An 18,360-nucleotide genomic window follows, 5' to 3' on the forward strand; every position below is an offset into this window, starting at 1 on the left:
TTAGATTTGGTAGGATGGTTGTAATGCATAAGGTCTGCATTTCCAGTTACAGGGTGAGTTTATATGTTTTATGTAAAAGATCTACCAATGGCAAAGCTGACTTCTTGTTACAAAATTCAGAATCCCATTTATTTACTCTTCTGCAAACAAGACCACCCCACATATACAAAGAGGTGAGTCCCAGGGAAAAATAAAAATCTTTTAAATTATAGAATTCCTTCCTTTTTTTTTTTTTTTTTTTTTTTTTTAGGTGAGGAGCCAGGCTCCCTTCATTATAGCTGCCACCCTCCCTCTCAGGGCAGCGGTAGCCCCAGCCCCAGTGGACCAGGGAAGGAGAGCTAAAGAGCAGGCCCCAGGGAGCCTAGCCCCCCACCCCAGTGACTGGAATAGGCAGGCCAGAAACGCAGGGAGCTGATTTTTTCTACCTGATAGTACAAACTTGACTCAATTTTGCTACAATTATAAAATTGTAGACAAGTGTTTCTATATCCGTTATAATTTTCGGGCAAATTTATTTTAATTAAAATGCAAGTGCTTTCTGGTTTTGCTGTCTTAATACCTATCTGGAAAACTCCCCTACATTAACCCCTGCATCAGCAAAAGCTGTTCTGTACTGTGATTCAAATATAATTTGTGAAATGGGTTTGTGACTCTTTCTAGAAGGGAAGAATGTGGGCAAACATATAGATAGATCTCAATAGTAATTCAAAAGCTCTTTGTCAAGAGTTGACCTAATTCTGTGATTCAGTGTTTGACATCCTTCAGAGAGAAGGCAGTTGATGGTATGTCCTGAGCAGGGCCAGGGCGACATCATTAACCAAGCTTAACCACAGGACAGCATTCATAAACTGTTGTGAAGGAATAAATTTTGTTCATTATTGTAATCTTTTCAGTTGTAACATTTGGGCCAGATCTGCCAGAGAGTGGTCGAGTGGGGTGCTGGGGGGACAGGCATATCACTTCCCTGGGAACCTAGAGTTGAAACAGTAAGCACATCCCCAACACGAATAGCAGCAGCCATATATAGCGCTCCTTGGAGACACCCCTGATACCAGGAGTGCTTCATGGTCAGGGATATTTCTGGGTCAAAAATGAATCCTTAATAGGGGCATAAAATTATCCCAAACGGAATGGAATTAAGTGTTCATTGTATTAAAGACAGTATCACAGAGGAGAATAAAAGGCAGACTTTAACATCACACGAAGTGCTCTAACATAATTGCTAAGTAATCTTACCAAGAATTCAACTTCTCCATCATCTAGTTTGCTTTATATAAAATGAAGATAATAAAACTAACACTATGCCCATAAAGCGCTTAATACAGTACCTGCTACAGATTAGGTAGGCCTTCAATAACTTACAGGTATTTTTATTATCCTTATTATTATTACACTTGATCAAATGGAATGCAAATTCCATTATTATTACACTTGATCAAATGGGGGAGGGGTGTGATATAAAACAGGCAGGATTTTTACCTTTGCCATTCAGTTCGATCTCCTTCTTGGATTCTTTCCTTTGTGTTGAAAAGAACAAACAAACTAGGGAAACAAAAGTGAATAAGAACTCATATCATACTTAAAGAGAACTAGACAGGTAAATTAACAATAATGGTTATTAAAGTTCAAAGTCTTTCAGATCAGCAACTGGGCCTCACTGTGTACTTGGTACTTCCAAAAGTAGCGTATCGTGCTTACTTGATAAATAATTTAATTAATTAATTCAATGAGATAGGGGCTGTAATTTCTGTACAGACAGTTGGGGAAGAATAAAGAAAAAAGAAAATATACTCAAAAAAGACAAAAAATACTCAATATGAAAAGACAGAGAAGTCTTCTTTTTTTTCCTTTCTTTTATTTTAACTCCAGTTACTTAACATACTGTGTTATATTAGATTTCAGGTATTCAGACACTGCCATACAACACCCAGTGCTCATCACAAGTACCCTCCTTAGTAACCCATCACCTATTTCCCCCATGCCCCCACCCACCTCCCCTCTGGTGAGCATCAGTGTGTTCTCTGTATTTAGAGTCTGTTTTCTTGGTTTGTCTCTCATCCTTTTCCCTTTGCTTGATTGTTTGGTTTCGTAAATTCCACATATGGGTGAAATGGTATGGTGTTTGTCTTTCCCTGACTTACGTCACTTAGTACTTTCTGTCTAGCTCTATCCATATCCTTGCAAATGGCAAGATATCATTATTTTAATGACTCAGTAATATTCCTATATATGCGTATATTCATATATGTTTTATATATTCATATATACTTTATATATTCATATATATTCACATATATGTATATATTCGTATATGTGTATATATTCATATGTGTATATATATTCATATACATGTATATGTTCATATAGGTGTGTATATTCATACACACACACACACACACACACACACATATACATACACCACTTCATCTTAGTGAATTCACCAGTTGATGGACACTTGGGCTGCTTCCTTAATTTGGCTCTTATAGATAATGCTGCAATAAACATCAGGATGCATGTATCCCTTTGCATTAGTGTTTTTCTATTTTGGGGCTAAATACCCAGTGGCACAACTGCTGGGTCATTCTATTTTTAAGTTTTTGAGGAACCTCTGTACTCTTTTCCACAGTGGCTGTACCCGTTTGCATTCCCACCAACAGTAAAAGAGGGTTTCCTTTCTCCACATCCTTGCCAACATTTGTTTCTTATGTTGTTGATTTTAGCCATTCTGACAGGTGTGAGGTGATATCTCCTCATGGTTTTGATTTGTATTTCCCTGATAATTAGTGATGATGAGTATCTTTTCATGTGTCTGTTGGCCGTCTGGATGTCTCCTTTGGAGAAATGTCTGTTCATATCTTCTGCCCGTTTTTAAATTGGATTGTTTTGGGGTATTATTTGAGTTGTCTAAGTTCTTTATATATTTTGGAAACTAACCCTTTATCAGAGATGTCATTCACAAATAACCTCTCCCATTCCGTAGGCTGTCTTTTTCATTTTGTCGATTATTTCCTTTGCTGTGCAGAAGCTTTTGTTTTAGTAGTCCCAGTGAGAGAAGTCTTCTAAAATGACCTAAGACTAAGGCTGAGGCTTAAACTGAAATCAGAAGGTACAAGTTACGATGAAGAACATAGACTTTCTCAGCACAAAGGGTAGCCACTGGAATACATGAAGCAAGTGAGAAAGAAACTGGTTTACTCAGTGAACTGCTGATCTTCAGTGTGACTTGAGGGATGTGTAGCTCAGAGAGACCGAGAGAGACCGGTGTGGAAAAATAAGTGCCACCATCGCCGCCAGTCATTTCTGTCCCACCCTCGCTTCATTTTTCTTCATAACACCTGCCACCTCTTGTCACTATAAATGTATTTGTGTATTTGTTTATTGTCTGCCTTAGCCCAGGAGTGTAAGGTTCTCGAAGGTCTGCACGTTCTACTGTCTTTGTTATTCCTGTATATGCAGACTCTGGAGCAATGGCCTGCATACAGTAGACCCTCAGGAAATACTCACTGAGTGAAAACGGAAAGCATAAGTAGGGACCTTTTCATGCAAGATCTTAAATACAATATGTAGGAAGAAATACCAGCATTGACTAGAGACGACGGTGAAAAAAAGTGACAAGTCTGAGAGCACCTCCTGGGTTTCTGACGAAACCGAGTTGAGTCCATGGCTAGTAACCAAATACAGAATTGAAGAATAAGAGTTAAGTTTTTCTTTTCGTTTTCCAGCAGGAATGGGATGTTGAGTTATACGTTCTGAGTCTCCCAGAGTTGTGGGGAAGAATTCCCTCGCCTGCCATGAATTCACAAAGCACATCCCTCAAATAGACAAGAGCATTCTCCCTCCGTTCTACCATGGGGAGTGAAGGCGACTTTTGTTAACAGCTATGGAGCAGATTCCATATGTAATAAAATCCTACATTAATCATCTTCACTGCATAGAAGTCAAAACTGGATGATTAAGGAATTCAGATACGCTGCCTCAAAACCATATAGTTGAAATGAAAAACACAGTTGTTGCAGCTGAAGGTAACGGAGTCTACCACTGAATCCATCATTTGTTTCTTGGCACGCTGTTCAAGAAATCACTCTTTATTTATATGATCACCTCGGTGTCATTTCCCCAGTAAAGAAATTTAATAGTGAGTAATCAAATGTATTCACTCTCAGTCACTGACATGAGTTTACAATTACTTCTTGGAATTGAGCAAGCCTCCGTGGGATATAAAAATTAGGCTAATCATATGGTGAATACTTACTTCATCCTGTGTTTGTTCCTGCTAGGAACAGAAATTGTCTCGGTAATTGTATGCAAATCCTTTCAACAGAATCATCTAAAGAAAATTATGTGCTGCTACTCCTTTTCAAAAGAAAAGACAAAGTAATGTTTTAAAATATCACTTTCAAATCAACCAAAATGAATGGTTTTGGCTTTGTGTATAAAAGCCGGATCTAAATTAATATTATTTACAGTACACAGTTCGGCACGTGAAGTAACAAACTGACATCTAATAGGATGTGTAACACTTCCATGTGTTTTGTGTTGCTAGTGATTGCTTTCATGTTTAATTAATGAGCTCTCTGGGACTCAGGCTTCAACGTAGGGTAGAGTAAATTAATCGGTCTTTTAAAAACCAGCATTTTGTAGAAAGCACTGACCATCCTCAGCCAGTGAAAGAGCTCTTCAGGGTTAGCTGAGGATTTGTTTTTATAAACCAAATGTAGTTCTGTTTTTAGCATTTAGAATAGAGTTCTTTCCAAACCGGATTTCAAATTTCCTTTAATTCTGATTTTTTTTTTTTTGAGGCTTGTTTCAGCCTTTGTCAATGACTCAAGATGGTTGCTAGAAAGACTGATAACAGAAACTGTAGAGCAGTTTCCAGGGATACCCTAAGGAGGGCTGAGGTGTGCCAGGCTCCTGGCTCCCATTCCTCATGACTCCCCTCTGCCCTGGTTTGGGAGTTTTTGCACTTACCTGCCACATTCTTTTAGCATCTAAATGCATAAAAATGGCAGTCTTGTATGGTTCCAACCTGCTATGATAAAGAATCTCCCGGTATACTCGATGGATGAGTACAGAATGAAGTGGCAAGTGTAGAATTTGGAGAAAAGCAAGCCACTGACCTTCTCCATTGTCCCCCATCTTTGTTCAAATGACTGTAGACTGGAGGAGTCGCTGCATTGGACCTGGACTCATTTCTGGAGCCTCCGGTTGGGCCTCCCTTTCTTCCTTCTCTACTGGAGTCCATCATGTCAGCTAATATGAAAGCAGTTTTGTCATCTGCCTGTGTGTCCCTCTTAAAAATGAAGTAAAATTTGGGGCACCTGGATGGCTCAGTCAGTTGAGCGCCCAACTTCAGCTCAGGACGTGATCTCATGGTTCGTGAGTTCGAGCCCTGAGTCTGGCTCTGTGCTGACAGCTGGGAGTCGGGTGCCTGCTTCAGATTCTGTCTCCCTCTCTATTTGCCCATCCCCTGCTCATTCTCTGTCTCTCTCTCTCTCTCTCTGTCTCAGCTATAGATAAACGTTTAAAAAAATTAAGTAAAATTTAACTTCCGGTTTTTAACTATTGAAGCACATTCATTGAGTGCCCTTTAGTGGCCAGTCTTCTCGCTCAGGAAACAGAACCAGTGTGCCTCCGGGTGTGAGCCTGCACTTTTGTGGGGGCAATGATGATACACACGGTATGTGAATAATGTACCTAGTATATTAGGTGGTGATGTTAGAGACAGAGTCTGGCGAGGAAGGGAAATGTGGAGTCTTGGGACCAGAGAGTTGTCTTGCTGGAGAATGAGACTGGGATGGCCTGCTGAAGAGAGGGCAGGGGGTAAAGTCTGGACGGAGGTGAAAGGGGAGCCTCATGGACCCGCCTGGAGGACAGCAAGAGGGCACAGCTCTTGGTTTGACTGGCGGGTCTGGGACTAAGCCTCGTGGGTGCAGTCGGTGAGGCTGAGGTTAGAGAGGCTGAGGTCAGAGAGGCTGGGGTCAGAGAGACTGAGGTCAGACATGCTGAGGTCGGAGAGGCTGGGTCAGAGAGGCTGAGGTTGGAGACACTGGGGTCAGAGATGCTGAGGTAGGAGAGGCTGAGGTCACAGATGTGACTCAGTGGCCCGCAGTGCAGGTCCAGCAGGAGGGGTGAGCAGGAGTGACGGGATCTGGCTTGCGCACAGCTGTGCTACCAGTGGTCCCAGGGGCGGGGGGTAGGGGGTGGTGACGAGAGCAAGGACAAGGTCAGGAGACACTTGCATGTTCCAGACCAGAGGCAGTGCTCGCTTGCACCTGCCGGGAGAAGCGGTCAGATTCTCGGTGTCCCTGAAGACAGCACCGACACCGTCTGCTGATGCGCTAGGGGTGTTGGTGAGAGACTCACCAGAGCTGGTGAAGACCAGACACAGCCCCAGCCCTCCTTGAGGCATCATCTCCAGCTCCCCTGTGTGCTCACGTGGGGTGCAGGAGCCCCTGGGCTTGAGAACGGAGGGCCTGAGCTGAACCTTACAGCCCTGCCGGTCGTTAGGGTTATGACTTGATGTCGATCACACAGCCCATCTTTATCTCTGTTTCTTCACCTACAGGGTGGGGACAGTCCTACCTCTTTCACGGGCTGGGCCGCTCTTGAGGTCCCGGCACACTGTCAAATGAAAATAAAGCTTTGTATGTTTATGAACCTACTACTCCAGCAGACTAGTCTCTAAACTATTAGTAATCTGTTAAGTATTCCTCAAGCTTCCCACCTCACTGTCTCTCCAGCAGACCCTCCCCTTCTCCACCTGTCATTCTCTGCGCAGAGCAGTCCTGTCTCTAAGGGGCCCTGTCCCTCCTTTCCACTCAACAATTTGCTCTCCCAGAGTGTTGCATATTGAATAAGTTTAACGTGCAAAATTAGGTCTTAAGTACTTTAAATGCTTAATATGAGACAAAAGTTATTTGCTTGCTGTTAATTCACAAATTTATGTTTTTTTATTATTTTCTTAAGCTTATTTTTATTTATTTTGAGAGAGAGAGAGAGAGAGCGAGCAAGTCGGGGCGGGGGTGGGGAAGAAGAATCCGGAACAGGCTCCAGGCTCCGAGGTGTCAGCACAGAGTCTGATACAGGGCTCAAACTCATGAATATGAGATCATGACCCAAACTAAAGTCAAGAGTCAGAGATTTCACCAATTAAGCCACCCAGGCGCCCCAATTCAAAATCTATATTTTAGATGCAGCTATATGGTTGCATTTAGTGCAAGTTTGAATTGTGAAGTTTTTATATTGTGAAAAAAAATAATTGTGAATTTTGCTTAGTGTGATATTTAAAATTTATAAAACTTCAGCCTATGAGCAAAATCATAACCATACAGAAATCATGCCAGACATTTATTCTGATCAGGAAACTAGTCTTTAGTTATTGGAGTTTAAAACTATGCAAAATTTTGAAGAATGCCTTTCTTGCGTGAAAAGGCTTTGCTGTGCACCATAAAAAGATGGATAAATACTCATAGTGCTGAGCAGATTAAACAATTCTGGAAGCAAAGTTGAAAAGATCTCCAGTTTATTCTTTTTTTAACTTTTTTTAATGTTTATTTATTTATTTTGGGAGAGAGAGAGAGAAGGAAGAAGGGACAGAGAGAGATAGAGGGAGAGAGATAATCCCAAGCAGCCTCCTTGATGTGAGCACAGAGCCCAATGCGGGGCTCAAACCCATGGAACTGTGAGATCATGACCTGAGCCGAAATCAAGAGTCAGATGCTTAGCTGACTGAGCCACTCACGTGCCCCTCCAGGTTATTCTTAGGGACTGTTCAGAATGTAGAGAGATGGTCTGTAGAAAATTGGATGCCTGAAGCAAGAGAGAAAACTGGGTTTCTCAAACCTGTGTCAGAATCTAGCATACTGGTTCGGGTGATGAAGGAGGTTGACTGCCAGGCCTTATCACCAAAAGTCACTTGACATCTGAAATCCAAGTAGAAAAAATACGTGCTTCTTCAGGACGTCAAAGAGACCCAAGTTCCTGTAGAAAACGGGACAAAATGACCACCAACAGAACAGATTGTTGTTACGCCCAAACCCACCTCCTCCTCATCCCGTTTGTTTTGTCGATCACCAAGTTGAGTTATCCTTCTCCCATAGTCTCAAATCCACTCTCCTTTCCTGTCATCTCTTGCCTGGATCCCTTCAGTATGGCATGAACCGATTTTCCCATTTCCTGTTACTTTCATCCACAGTGTTTCTCACACCTCAACTGAATGATCACTGTACAACACATTTGTCATTCTCTTCCTGATGTCCCTGGGGAATAAAGACTGAATTCTGTGATACAATGGAGAAAGCCCCTGTGATGACACTTGCCTGCTGTTCTCTCCAGCCCTTCCTGCAGTCCTCACCAGTTCTCCAGCACCCTCCTTGTCCTTCCAAACACACAAGATAAACTGGACATATTTCAGGTTCCTGGATGTGAACTGCCACGCTTTGTCTTACCTCTGGGCCTTTTAAAATTCTGATTCCTGCCTCTAAAATTCCCACTAGTTCACTCATGCATTCAGACAATTTGCTGAGCATCAACTGTGCCCCCACTGAACTACGAACCGAGCCCAGAAGTGGCCGCTGTGTTCACGGAGCCCACAATACAGTGGAAGGCAGAGGCATCATCAGATCATCATTAAATACGTAGCCAGAAACTGTGGTAAAAATCTCTGAAAGAAATGTACAGAAAGCTATAAGAGCTTGAAGAGCTCAGAGGAGAAAGTGATCATTCAGGGGTAGGTAAGTTATGTTTGCAATAAGCTCCGAAAGATGAAAGAAGACAAAGGTAGAAGGAAACAGTTTTTTAAGGGCAATGGTAGCATGTGCAAAGGCACTGAAGTAGAGATGCATGGTACCACCTAGAACTTCTGAGAAGTGCAGTATTGCTGGAGAATGTAAAACAGAGACATTAGTGGCCCAAATGATACTGAAAGAGAGGGAGGGATGATTATGACTTTGCTATATATCAGAAAAGAATAAGAAAACAGGGCACTGCAAGGAAGTGCCATGGAGTTTCTGCCTACAAAAATCAGTCTAGTTGCTGTGTAAACAAGTGATGTATAAGTTAATAGGTTCAACCATTCTTTGCACTGAAATCAAATTCTCCAGCGGCCTGGAGAAAAGCCCAAGAGAAATAAGGGAAAAAAAATAGTGTTAGGGCATGTCTGGAGGGAGGAGTTCTATGCTTTGAACCTCTGGCAAATGGTTAAAAATATTTGCTGTATTCCCATATTAATGAGGGTTAGGTTCAGGTGCAACTAACGGAAACTTTAAACATTTAAATTACTAAGTTCACCTGTAAGATGGCATCTGAATTAACTATGAACACTGGAGTATAGGGGTCAGGAAACGATGAATGTTCTTGTGAGAAAATACGAGAGGCCACAGGGAAAATCTAAGACCCAGAATGCCCATCTTTAAAGATGGATTTTCCATTTTTACTCTTGATTGTAGACAAGGAAAACTCGTCATCTTATATCAGGTCTGCATGTATGGCCTCAAACTATTTAAGTTAGAAGATCTTTATTTATTTTCACTCTGCCCTTCATGAACTGTGGCACAAAATAAATGCTATAGTCACAGCTGCCCGTAAATTTAAGCAAGCTACATGTTGGTTCCTCCATCCATGTGCTGAGACCTTAGAGTCCAGACAGTGGCCTTTGAACACGTGATTTCCAGGCTAAGCTGCTTTGGTAAGAGTCCGGACTCTGTGGTCACAACATCTGCTCTCCATTTCCAGCATGGCGGCATCAGATGCCAAGGATTCCAGACTCTTATTCCTCCCTAAAACTGAGGTTAATCCACAGCATGAAGTATACTCCCAGGCATAGAAACCTTTCTCTTCAAATCCACTAGCTGGGGATGCCCGTGATTGTGCCCAGACCAGAGAAATCACTAGACTGGTGGTAGATGCCTGCCTAGCAATTCATGAGGTTAATGAGAGGGGTTGTAATTGGTGTACAAAGAAGCAGTCGCTGTGCCCCTTCTCTTTTCTAAGCTCAGCAACCCCCGTGGGATAGACTCAGCCCTCTCCTTTCCAGACGGGTTCTCACGACCTCGATGTTTCTACGAAAGCCCCTATTCATCATGATGGGGCACACTTCATCTGATTACTTCACTACCCTGACGACACTCCTTGATAATGTCTACAGTCTCACTTCGTCTCATTTTCTCAGTTTCTCAGCCTTCTGAAATATGACTTCTGCGTCCAGCCTTCCAGCGATGCAGCTTTGAGTGCACCGATGACCTTCTAATTAAAGAGCACTATGAGCTCTTCTCTGTCCTCATCCAAGGGAAGTTTTTTGTTTTTGTCTTTTTACAGCTTATGGATAACTCCCTTCTTTTGAAATTATGTCCGCCATGACATAAACTTCTCATGATTCTCCTCCTGCTCCTCTGTGTACAGATAGTTGAATCAAATAACTCTTGAAAGAGAGAACATCACATAAGCAAAATCCAGCCTGTGTTGCTAGCAGCCACGTGTCTGGATGGTACTGCTCATGGAAAATACGCCATTCCCCATGGATGATGTAAAAACTGTTGATGTGTGTGTGGATGCAGTAGTTCAGTACTGCTTACATCACTGTGATCAGTTGTCAGCATAATTGATAACATCATTACGTGACGTAATAACATTTTTAAAAATACCTGTGTGTGTCACTTGATAGTGTTTTTTACTTACTTACTCTAGGACAGCACTGTGATCTTGTCCATGGGATGGTTTCGCTACGAGTCTAATAAAATTATTTTGGTTATTTATATGATACTGTGTAATTTGCATAATAGTTAGTAAGTGACTAGCTAGTTAATTCCTTGTAGACACAGGAATCATGTCTTTATCTCGGCAAACCTTCAAGAATCTTGGATGTAGTAGGTTTTCAGTAAATCATATTGAATTAAAATGTTAGGCAGCTTATTAATGTAGAAGCAACACTAAAAAGATCCTTTACAGTAGTACAGTCTCCGTCTGTCTTGTGGGATTCACCCAGCACTGCAGTATTCATGGCCAACAATATTGCCTTACAGATTTTCTAATAAGTAGGAGACACAAATCATAGCCAGATGTAGATTTAGTATGACATGACTTGTGATTTTTTAGTTTATATAACAGCTAAGTTACATAATCATAGATTCAACAGCAGTATTTTCTCCAAGTTACAACTATCCTGGCAAATAAATAAGACACACACCTCTGAGTGACATAAATAAGAAAGCATATTAAAATCCAACACAGCTTATAAAAGAATTCAAGCTTCCAACCTGTAACTGCATGTCCCTTGCACTGCATTGAAAAGATGCCATTTACTTCTGACCATGATTAATGATTCTTTTTAGGCAGCCAACTTTCTTTGCCGTTTAACAAAGATTGTGTCCTAGGGGTTCGTCTGTGTCTATTCTAGTGTCATAGTAAATCGGAAAACGCAGATAACGAAATGTTGAATTTGAATTATAGTTTTGGCATTAGTGTGAATCTTGAAATATCTCTTATGCAACGGTGACCATATATGAATTTCATCAGAAGGCTTGCCACTGTACATTCTGTGAAAGTCCCGTAGGAAGGATAATAACAACCTGGATGCTTAGTTGGTGACATGAATCCTGATAAGCACGTGATGCCAGAAATTTAAAAAGATAAATAAATTTAAAGGTGATACATTAAGAATTGATCCCACGGAGCAGGACAACTGCTTTGGTGTGTGCGAACAGCAATTCTCATTTGCACGACATGCAAAAAATCGAGCAGAATGCCTTTAAATTATTTTGGTTTGACAACAAATAGAGGGAGAAGAAGGAAAAGGAAGATGTCTGTTGGTATTTTTGAAAAGAACGTGTTCATGGGTGTCAAAAGTGAATAAAAGTAACATTGCCTCCCTTCCTAGCAGAGAGCAAGTCTCAGTAACTGAATAAATGAGGCATGAACAGGTACATTAAGAGAGCACTCAGACCGTCCTGTGACATTTGTGCCCAACAGAAAACAAGGGGAAGAGCACTGGACTTGGGGTGGAGGCCGAGGGGAATCTAGGTGAGATTTGAAAAGATAATGATAGGCATACGTTGCAGAAGGGAAAACTAAATAGAGCAGTAGATGTACCAGAATAATTATATAGTAATTAACATGCCCTCTTTCTTCCTCTTTGGGGAATTTTTTTTTTCATTTAGATAAAAATGAGTCCTGACTGCCACAGTATTTCATTTGGCAGGATATCAGGTAATTTATATTTCAAATATGATCTCATCATCAGTTCCATCTGTTGATATTAACTGAGCATCCGTAACGTTTGAAACTCTGACTTGTAGAAAATATACCGAAAAATCAAAACCCTTGAATCTGAGAGACTCATACCAATCATAAACCTGAATAAATGTCCTCTTATGTTGCAAGTTCTTTGTGTTCAAGTATTTGCTTTTAATCCACCTGGTTCTACAGGCTCACTCCAAGGACCAGGGGAGGGAGAGACCGTAAGCATCTGTCATAGAATGAACTCAAAGAAATGCCAGACCTTAAAAAGGACTAGCATATTTTTTTATGCTAAGCCACAAGGGGGAAAAAATAACTGGGTACCAGGCTCTGAGTCTAACCAGTTCGTGTGTAAGGGCTGTTCATAGTTTAAAGGCTCCGCCAGTCAAAAACCGAGAGCCGAAAAAAGCAAGATTTCAAGACAGTGTTGGCCCGAAGAAACACTCCAGGTGCTGTATTCCAAGTTTTGCGCATCTTCCTTAATCCAGATACCAAGACCTCTTCCCTTCTGTGCTGGTTGATGCAGAGAGGTCTGGATGGGCAACAAGGCACAGACCCCCCCCCCCCATTCACTGGAAGGCTGCCTCCAGCTAACGAATACTCCTCGGATTTCTGCAATCTTGGATGAGTGTCCTCAATCTTCACGACCCAGTACAAGTTGTTTGTTCTCCGCACTTGGTACCCACGTCCAACAAGGCGGATTTAACCAAACCGTCCCTTTGGGCCAACACTGCATTGAGCACAGCTATCATTACACCATTTTAAACTCGATTGTCTTTGTTTCTTTGAATGTCTTTTTCTCCTCTACTAGATTATGAGTTTGGGTGCCTACTGCCCCACCTAGTAGCCATTCAGTCCAACCTCAATCCACATCATTCCCCAGCCAAGAGACAAAGAGTTAAAGAACGCCTTCTTTCCAGAAAAGGCAGGGAGGGGACATAATCATGCCTCTCCATTCACAATAATGGGTCTTCAATACATACTTTTGCATTGTTTTTTCTACGTCATCTCTTCCATAGCTGAATCCAAAAAAAAATGTTTTTACTACCATGTTCGAGTGAAGAGCCTAAACAGTTGTTCAAAATTAATTCTTTCCAGTGAGTAGAATTAACAAAATGAATTTATGAAATTGTATTGACTGCCGGTAGTACTGAATTTGGTTTTTGGTTTATCTCATCAAAAACATGTCTAAAGCAAGGTAATGTTCTCCAGTAGAGAAATTTTGAGAACTTCTTAAGGTGTTCTTCCTTCATCCAAGTAATATTTTAAAGGGTGTTGCCTCAAGTAAAGAAAGCAAAAACAAGTGATTCACAAATAACCAGTCAGATTTTAAATTTCTAAAGCATTCATTGTGTATTTGCAACATAAAAATGTTGCTGTAGATTCAGTGCCTACATAAGTTATTGAAGGGGAGTTAAAGTATGATTTTGGTAACCCGTCTGGATTTTTTTTCCCCACTAGGATACTCAATACTTCAAGCTATTATGGAAAAAGCAGGACAAAATGGTTGGCATGTCAGCGCTATATGTGTGGAAAATTTTAATGATGTCAGCTATAGGCAACTTCTAGAAGAACTTGATAGACGACAAGAGAAGAAATTTGTAATAGACTGTGAGATAGAGAGACTTCAAAACATATTAGAACAGGTAAGTCCTGGATTTTATGTTACTATAACCCTATGCCTTCTACAAAAAGTTGACTCTTGATTTACTTGTTCCCATCAATATTTCCTCCCCACCATTTCGTCTGAAGTGCAGAGTTCAGGATCTTTCATTCCATGATTCATCTCCACAACTAAATCATAATCCTTTATCACCAAAGGCCGTTTTGGTTCTCAGGTCTCAGTGCGTTAGAAGCACTATTTCTCACACATTTTTAAGACCTGCCATAGAAAGGACCTTTTGTGAGTCATCAAGAGCTCTTGGCCTCCTACTTTCATAAACATTAATTTTGAAGACTAATGCCATCTGCAATCTTAGAAAGTTTCAGTATTTGTGACTGTGTGTTTTCGGTAACCTTTAGAAAACTAGCTGCGTGAGAACCAACAACATGTAAAGCAGTGAAGTAAAAGTTAAATTGCATACTGTGTATAGCATATTTTCCTCTACGTGTTTAAGTGCACAGTGAAGATGGCTTTCAACTCTTCACAAATGAAGACTCCTTTAATAAATTTCTCAGTAAATGCTTGTAGATTTGATTTGAAGTAGACAGGAAAAGGTAAGAGTGAGCTTTGTTATTGTGCTAAATGATAGGAAAATATCCTCAAATCGTGGTTAACTTTTGCCTTCCTCCTGACCCTACATGTCGTGATGAGCTGTAGCTCTATTTGGCCAAAATTGCAGGGAATGAATGCCATCTAGTGGCTTCGGAAATGTTCGCTCCTGTTTCTCTACACCGAGTCAGGTTGGCTGAAGCAGTATTGTAGTGATGTTTTGTTGGTTATTTTACCACATACAGTTTGCATCATAATAGGGTTTGATTTCTAGTAGTAAACTTACCAATGTGGAGGTGTATTTATAAGAATAACTCAGGTACCCAACTAGAAAAATCGAAACCAAAATATGTTTCAGAGCTTCCTCCTTAATATTGAGGGGCCCTAAACTCAATGGCCAGAGTTTCCCCCATCAACTGTGTAAGAATTAGTGCAAGTGAAAGGTAAAAAGGCATGTGGTCGTTCTTCGAAACGTCTGGTGAAGCCAGTCTATACTGTAAGAGGAAATGAAAGAGTATTCACTTCCTGTTAACTTTTCATAGAGGAAGAAAAAAAAGAAACTTGATTGAAGAAATACGTTTATGCCGTATTGGAAGATACTAATTACAAACCTGTATGTCACTCAGGTTTATTCCTGAGTGGGAGTCCAAAAAGTCATCAAGGTTGCAACTATTCGAGGTGCATGGAATTTTTAAATGTGTATTTATGGAATCCAAGAAAAAGCTTTCGGTCTTACTTGCCTAAGTAAGACAGTCACTTCAGCTCAAACCCCGTCTTCACTCCCTCCCACCGCCACGCCTGCGTGGAGAGTTTGAGTTGTTTGCCATGAATGACCGAAGCTCTGTAAATACCTCCTCGTGAATCCCGCAGAACAGTCAGTTCTGAGTGCTGCCTGGGTTACCATGTTCCTGTCAGAGGGCCAGGAAGGCTCAGAAAGACACCCCGCTTAGCGCTTGTACTTAAATGACCGCGTCTGGAGAAGCCCCATTTCAGGGCTTAGCTGGTTTCTGAGAAGGAAATCATGCCCGGGGGCTTTGGATAAACTCTGTGAGCAAGCCTTAAATAAAAAATCTTGCTAAGGGAACCAAACATCTTTTTTTTTTTTTTATCTCAAAAAGATCATTTTTTAAAATACACTTTTGTTTTTTAAGAGGCAGAGAGAGCAGGGGAGTGACAGAGAGAGGGAGAGAGAGAGAGGATCCCATACAGGATCTCCAGTGTCAGCGCAGAGCCTGACGCAGGCTTGGAGCTCACGAACTGTGAGATCATGACCTGAGCCGAAATGAGGATTTGAATGCTTAAGCATCTGAGCCACCCAGGCGCCCCTCAGAAATATTGTTTTTATATTCTTTAGTCTTATTGAGATATGATTAACATATAACATTGTGTACGTTTAAGGTGTGCCGTGTGGTAATTTGATACACTAACGTATTATGATGTGGTGACCGACCACAGAAGGGCTGGTGAACGAACAATTCTGTCACTTCATGTGGTCACCATTTCCTTTTGGGGATGAGAATATTTCAGATCTACTCTCCTAACAGGTTTCAGACAGATAATGCAGTATTGGTTTTTTAAAATTTTTTAAGCTTATTTATGTATTTTCAGAGAGAGATGGAGCAAGCAGGGGAGGGGCAGAGAAAGAGACAGAGAGAGAATCCCAAGCAGGTTCCGCGTTGTCGGGACAGAGCCTGATGCAGGGGTTGGACTCACAAACCACGAGTTCATGACCTGAGCCGAAACCAAGAGTTGGAAACTTAACGGACTGAGCCCTGCGACGCCCTCGTGACACAGTGTTGTTAACTGTGGTCACCGTGCTGTGCATTAGATCCCCAGAACTTAGAAAACTTGAGCATGTCTTTTCCGTGTCTCTTCTTCCTCCCGGATTCTAAACTGTTTCTTTTCTCTCGTGACTGCATAGTAATAATGAGACTTTGTCCCTCTCAACTATAAACCTAATCGATTGTACAAAATCTACAGTATTATGAGAATATAATATACTCTTTGTCCTGTAAAATTTTCCCCCAAAAAAAGACATGTTCTGATCCTGAACATGATTTTTTTTACTATCTATATTTTAATGCTTTGTACCTCTAAGCCAAATCATTTTTTAATGTTTCTTGGTTTTACTCCTGTCTCATCTAAACATAAGAGCTAATCCAAACTTTATCAAGAGTTTCTACATGTATTTTAATACACCTGTATTTCAACATCCTCTTTAATAAATTGAAATAACAGGAGAAAACAATTTCAGAGAATCAACCAAAGCAGTTTTTCAAACAGTAAAATGCTAAATAATCTTGATCAGGAAAATGCTTTTGAGAAGTAGCCCTCTTTCAGAAGATGGGGAAGTTAATAGAATGCAGATAAGGGGACGTGTTAGTACATTTATGGAAGGGTAGGCAACCTCCAGACTGCAGCAACATGCTATCCATAAGTACTCTGCTGATATTTTCATTCATATCAGTTTTCAAATCATAATGGAAATGGCTCACACAATTTTCTCCTAAAATGTGTGAATGGACAACTATAATTAAAGAAGCACTTCATCTTCTGTACCTGTTTTCCAAGTTATTTTTATGCCTAATTCGTTCTAATGAATGTATCGCTCTTTATTTTTTTTTAATATCTCTTTTCTGTAATCTCTGCCCAAAAGACTTACAGGATGTGTCGGGATTTTCAAATTAATTAAAATTAGTTGCTTTTAGAATTTTGCAACATCTTTTTTAACTTAATTATAAATATTCTATGGCAGTAGATCTCCAACAAATAGTAGGCTTGGGAATCAACTGGATTGAGGTATCGGCTTTGTTAAAAATGCAGAATTTTATCCCTGTCTTTAGATAGTTTGCTTGAAAAACTCTGACCTTAGGCCCAAAACACTACTAAAAAAGCAAAACTGTCACTAGAAATCTGTGATAAGGACAACAAAACTAAGGTGTTTATTAAAGCTAAAGTTCTTGACTATAAGGGTGAGTAAATGAATGCTTCATAGTTATACTTTTAAATATGGGCTTTATCTTTATTTTTTTACTTTCAGTTGGCTTATTTTTTAATGTTTGAAGCTTTTATTTAAATTCTAGTTAGTTAACATACAGTTTCAGGAGTAGACTTCAATGATTCATCACTTACATATAACACCCAGTGCTTATCATAAGTGCCCTCCTATTAATACCCATCACCCATCTAGCCCATCCCCCACCCACTTCCCTCCATCAACCCTTAGTTTGTTCTTTATAGTCAATAGTCATTTTTGTGGTCTGCATCCCTCTCTGTTTTTCTTTTTTTTCTTTCCACTATGTTCATCTGTTTCTTAAATTCCACATATGAGTGAAATCATACGACATTTGTCTCTCTCGGACTCATTTCACTTAGCATAATACATTCTAGCTCCATCCACGTTCTTGCAAATTGCAAGATTTCATTCTTTTTTGATGGCTTGAGTAATATTTCATTCTGTACATGTTCTGCGTTTTCTTTATCCATTTATCAGTCAATAGACATTTGGGCTGAATGCATAATTCTATTTTTAACTCTTTGAGGAACCTCCACACTGTTTTCCAGAGTGGCTGCACCAGTTTGCATTCCCACCAAGAAGGTTCCCCTTTCTCCGCATCCTTGCCAACATCTCGTTTCCTGAATTGTTAATGTTAGCCATTCTGACCGGTGTGAGGTGGGATCTCATTGGGTTTTGATTGGTATTTCCTTGGTGATGAGTGATGTTGAGCATCTTTTCATGTGTCTGTTAGCCATCTGGATGTCTTCTTTGGGAAAATGTCTATTCATGTCTTCTGCCCATTTCTTAACTGGATTATTTGGTTTTGGGTGTTGAGTTTGAGAAGTTCTTTACAGATTTTGAAGAAACTTTTTTTTTTTAATTTTTTTTTTCAACATTTATTTTTTTGGGGGGACAGAGA

At 40.5% G+C, this 18,360-nt stretch overlaps 1 protein-coding gene across 3 annotated transcripts in view; it reads left to right on the plus strand.

Annotated features, from left to right (window-relative positions):
• Positions 1-18,360, plus strand: part of GRIA4 (glutamate ionotropic receptor AMPA type subunit 4) — a 398,973-nt gene that overhangs the window by 270,713 nt on the left and 109,900 nt on the right. For all 3 annotated transcript variants that reach the window (XM_047071078.1, XM_047071079.1, XM_047071080.1), the window contains exon 4: positions 13,693-13,877. In XM_047071078.1, coding sequence (XP_046927034.1) covers positions 13,693-13,877 — 185 coding nt within the window. The remainder of the gene's footprint in view (positions 1-13,692; positions 13,878-18,360) is intronic.

Source organism: Lynx rufus, unplaced genomic scaffold, assembly GCF_022079265.1.
Source record: "Lynx rufus isolate CCGP_SWC_20201006 ecotype Redwood Valley unplaced genomic scaffold, mLynRuf1.p SCAF_9, whole genome shotgun sequence".
Lineage (NCBI taxonomy): Eukaryota > Metazoa > Chordata > Mammalia > Carnivora > Felidae > Lynx > Lynx rufus.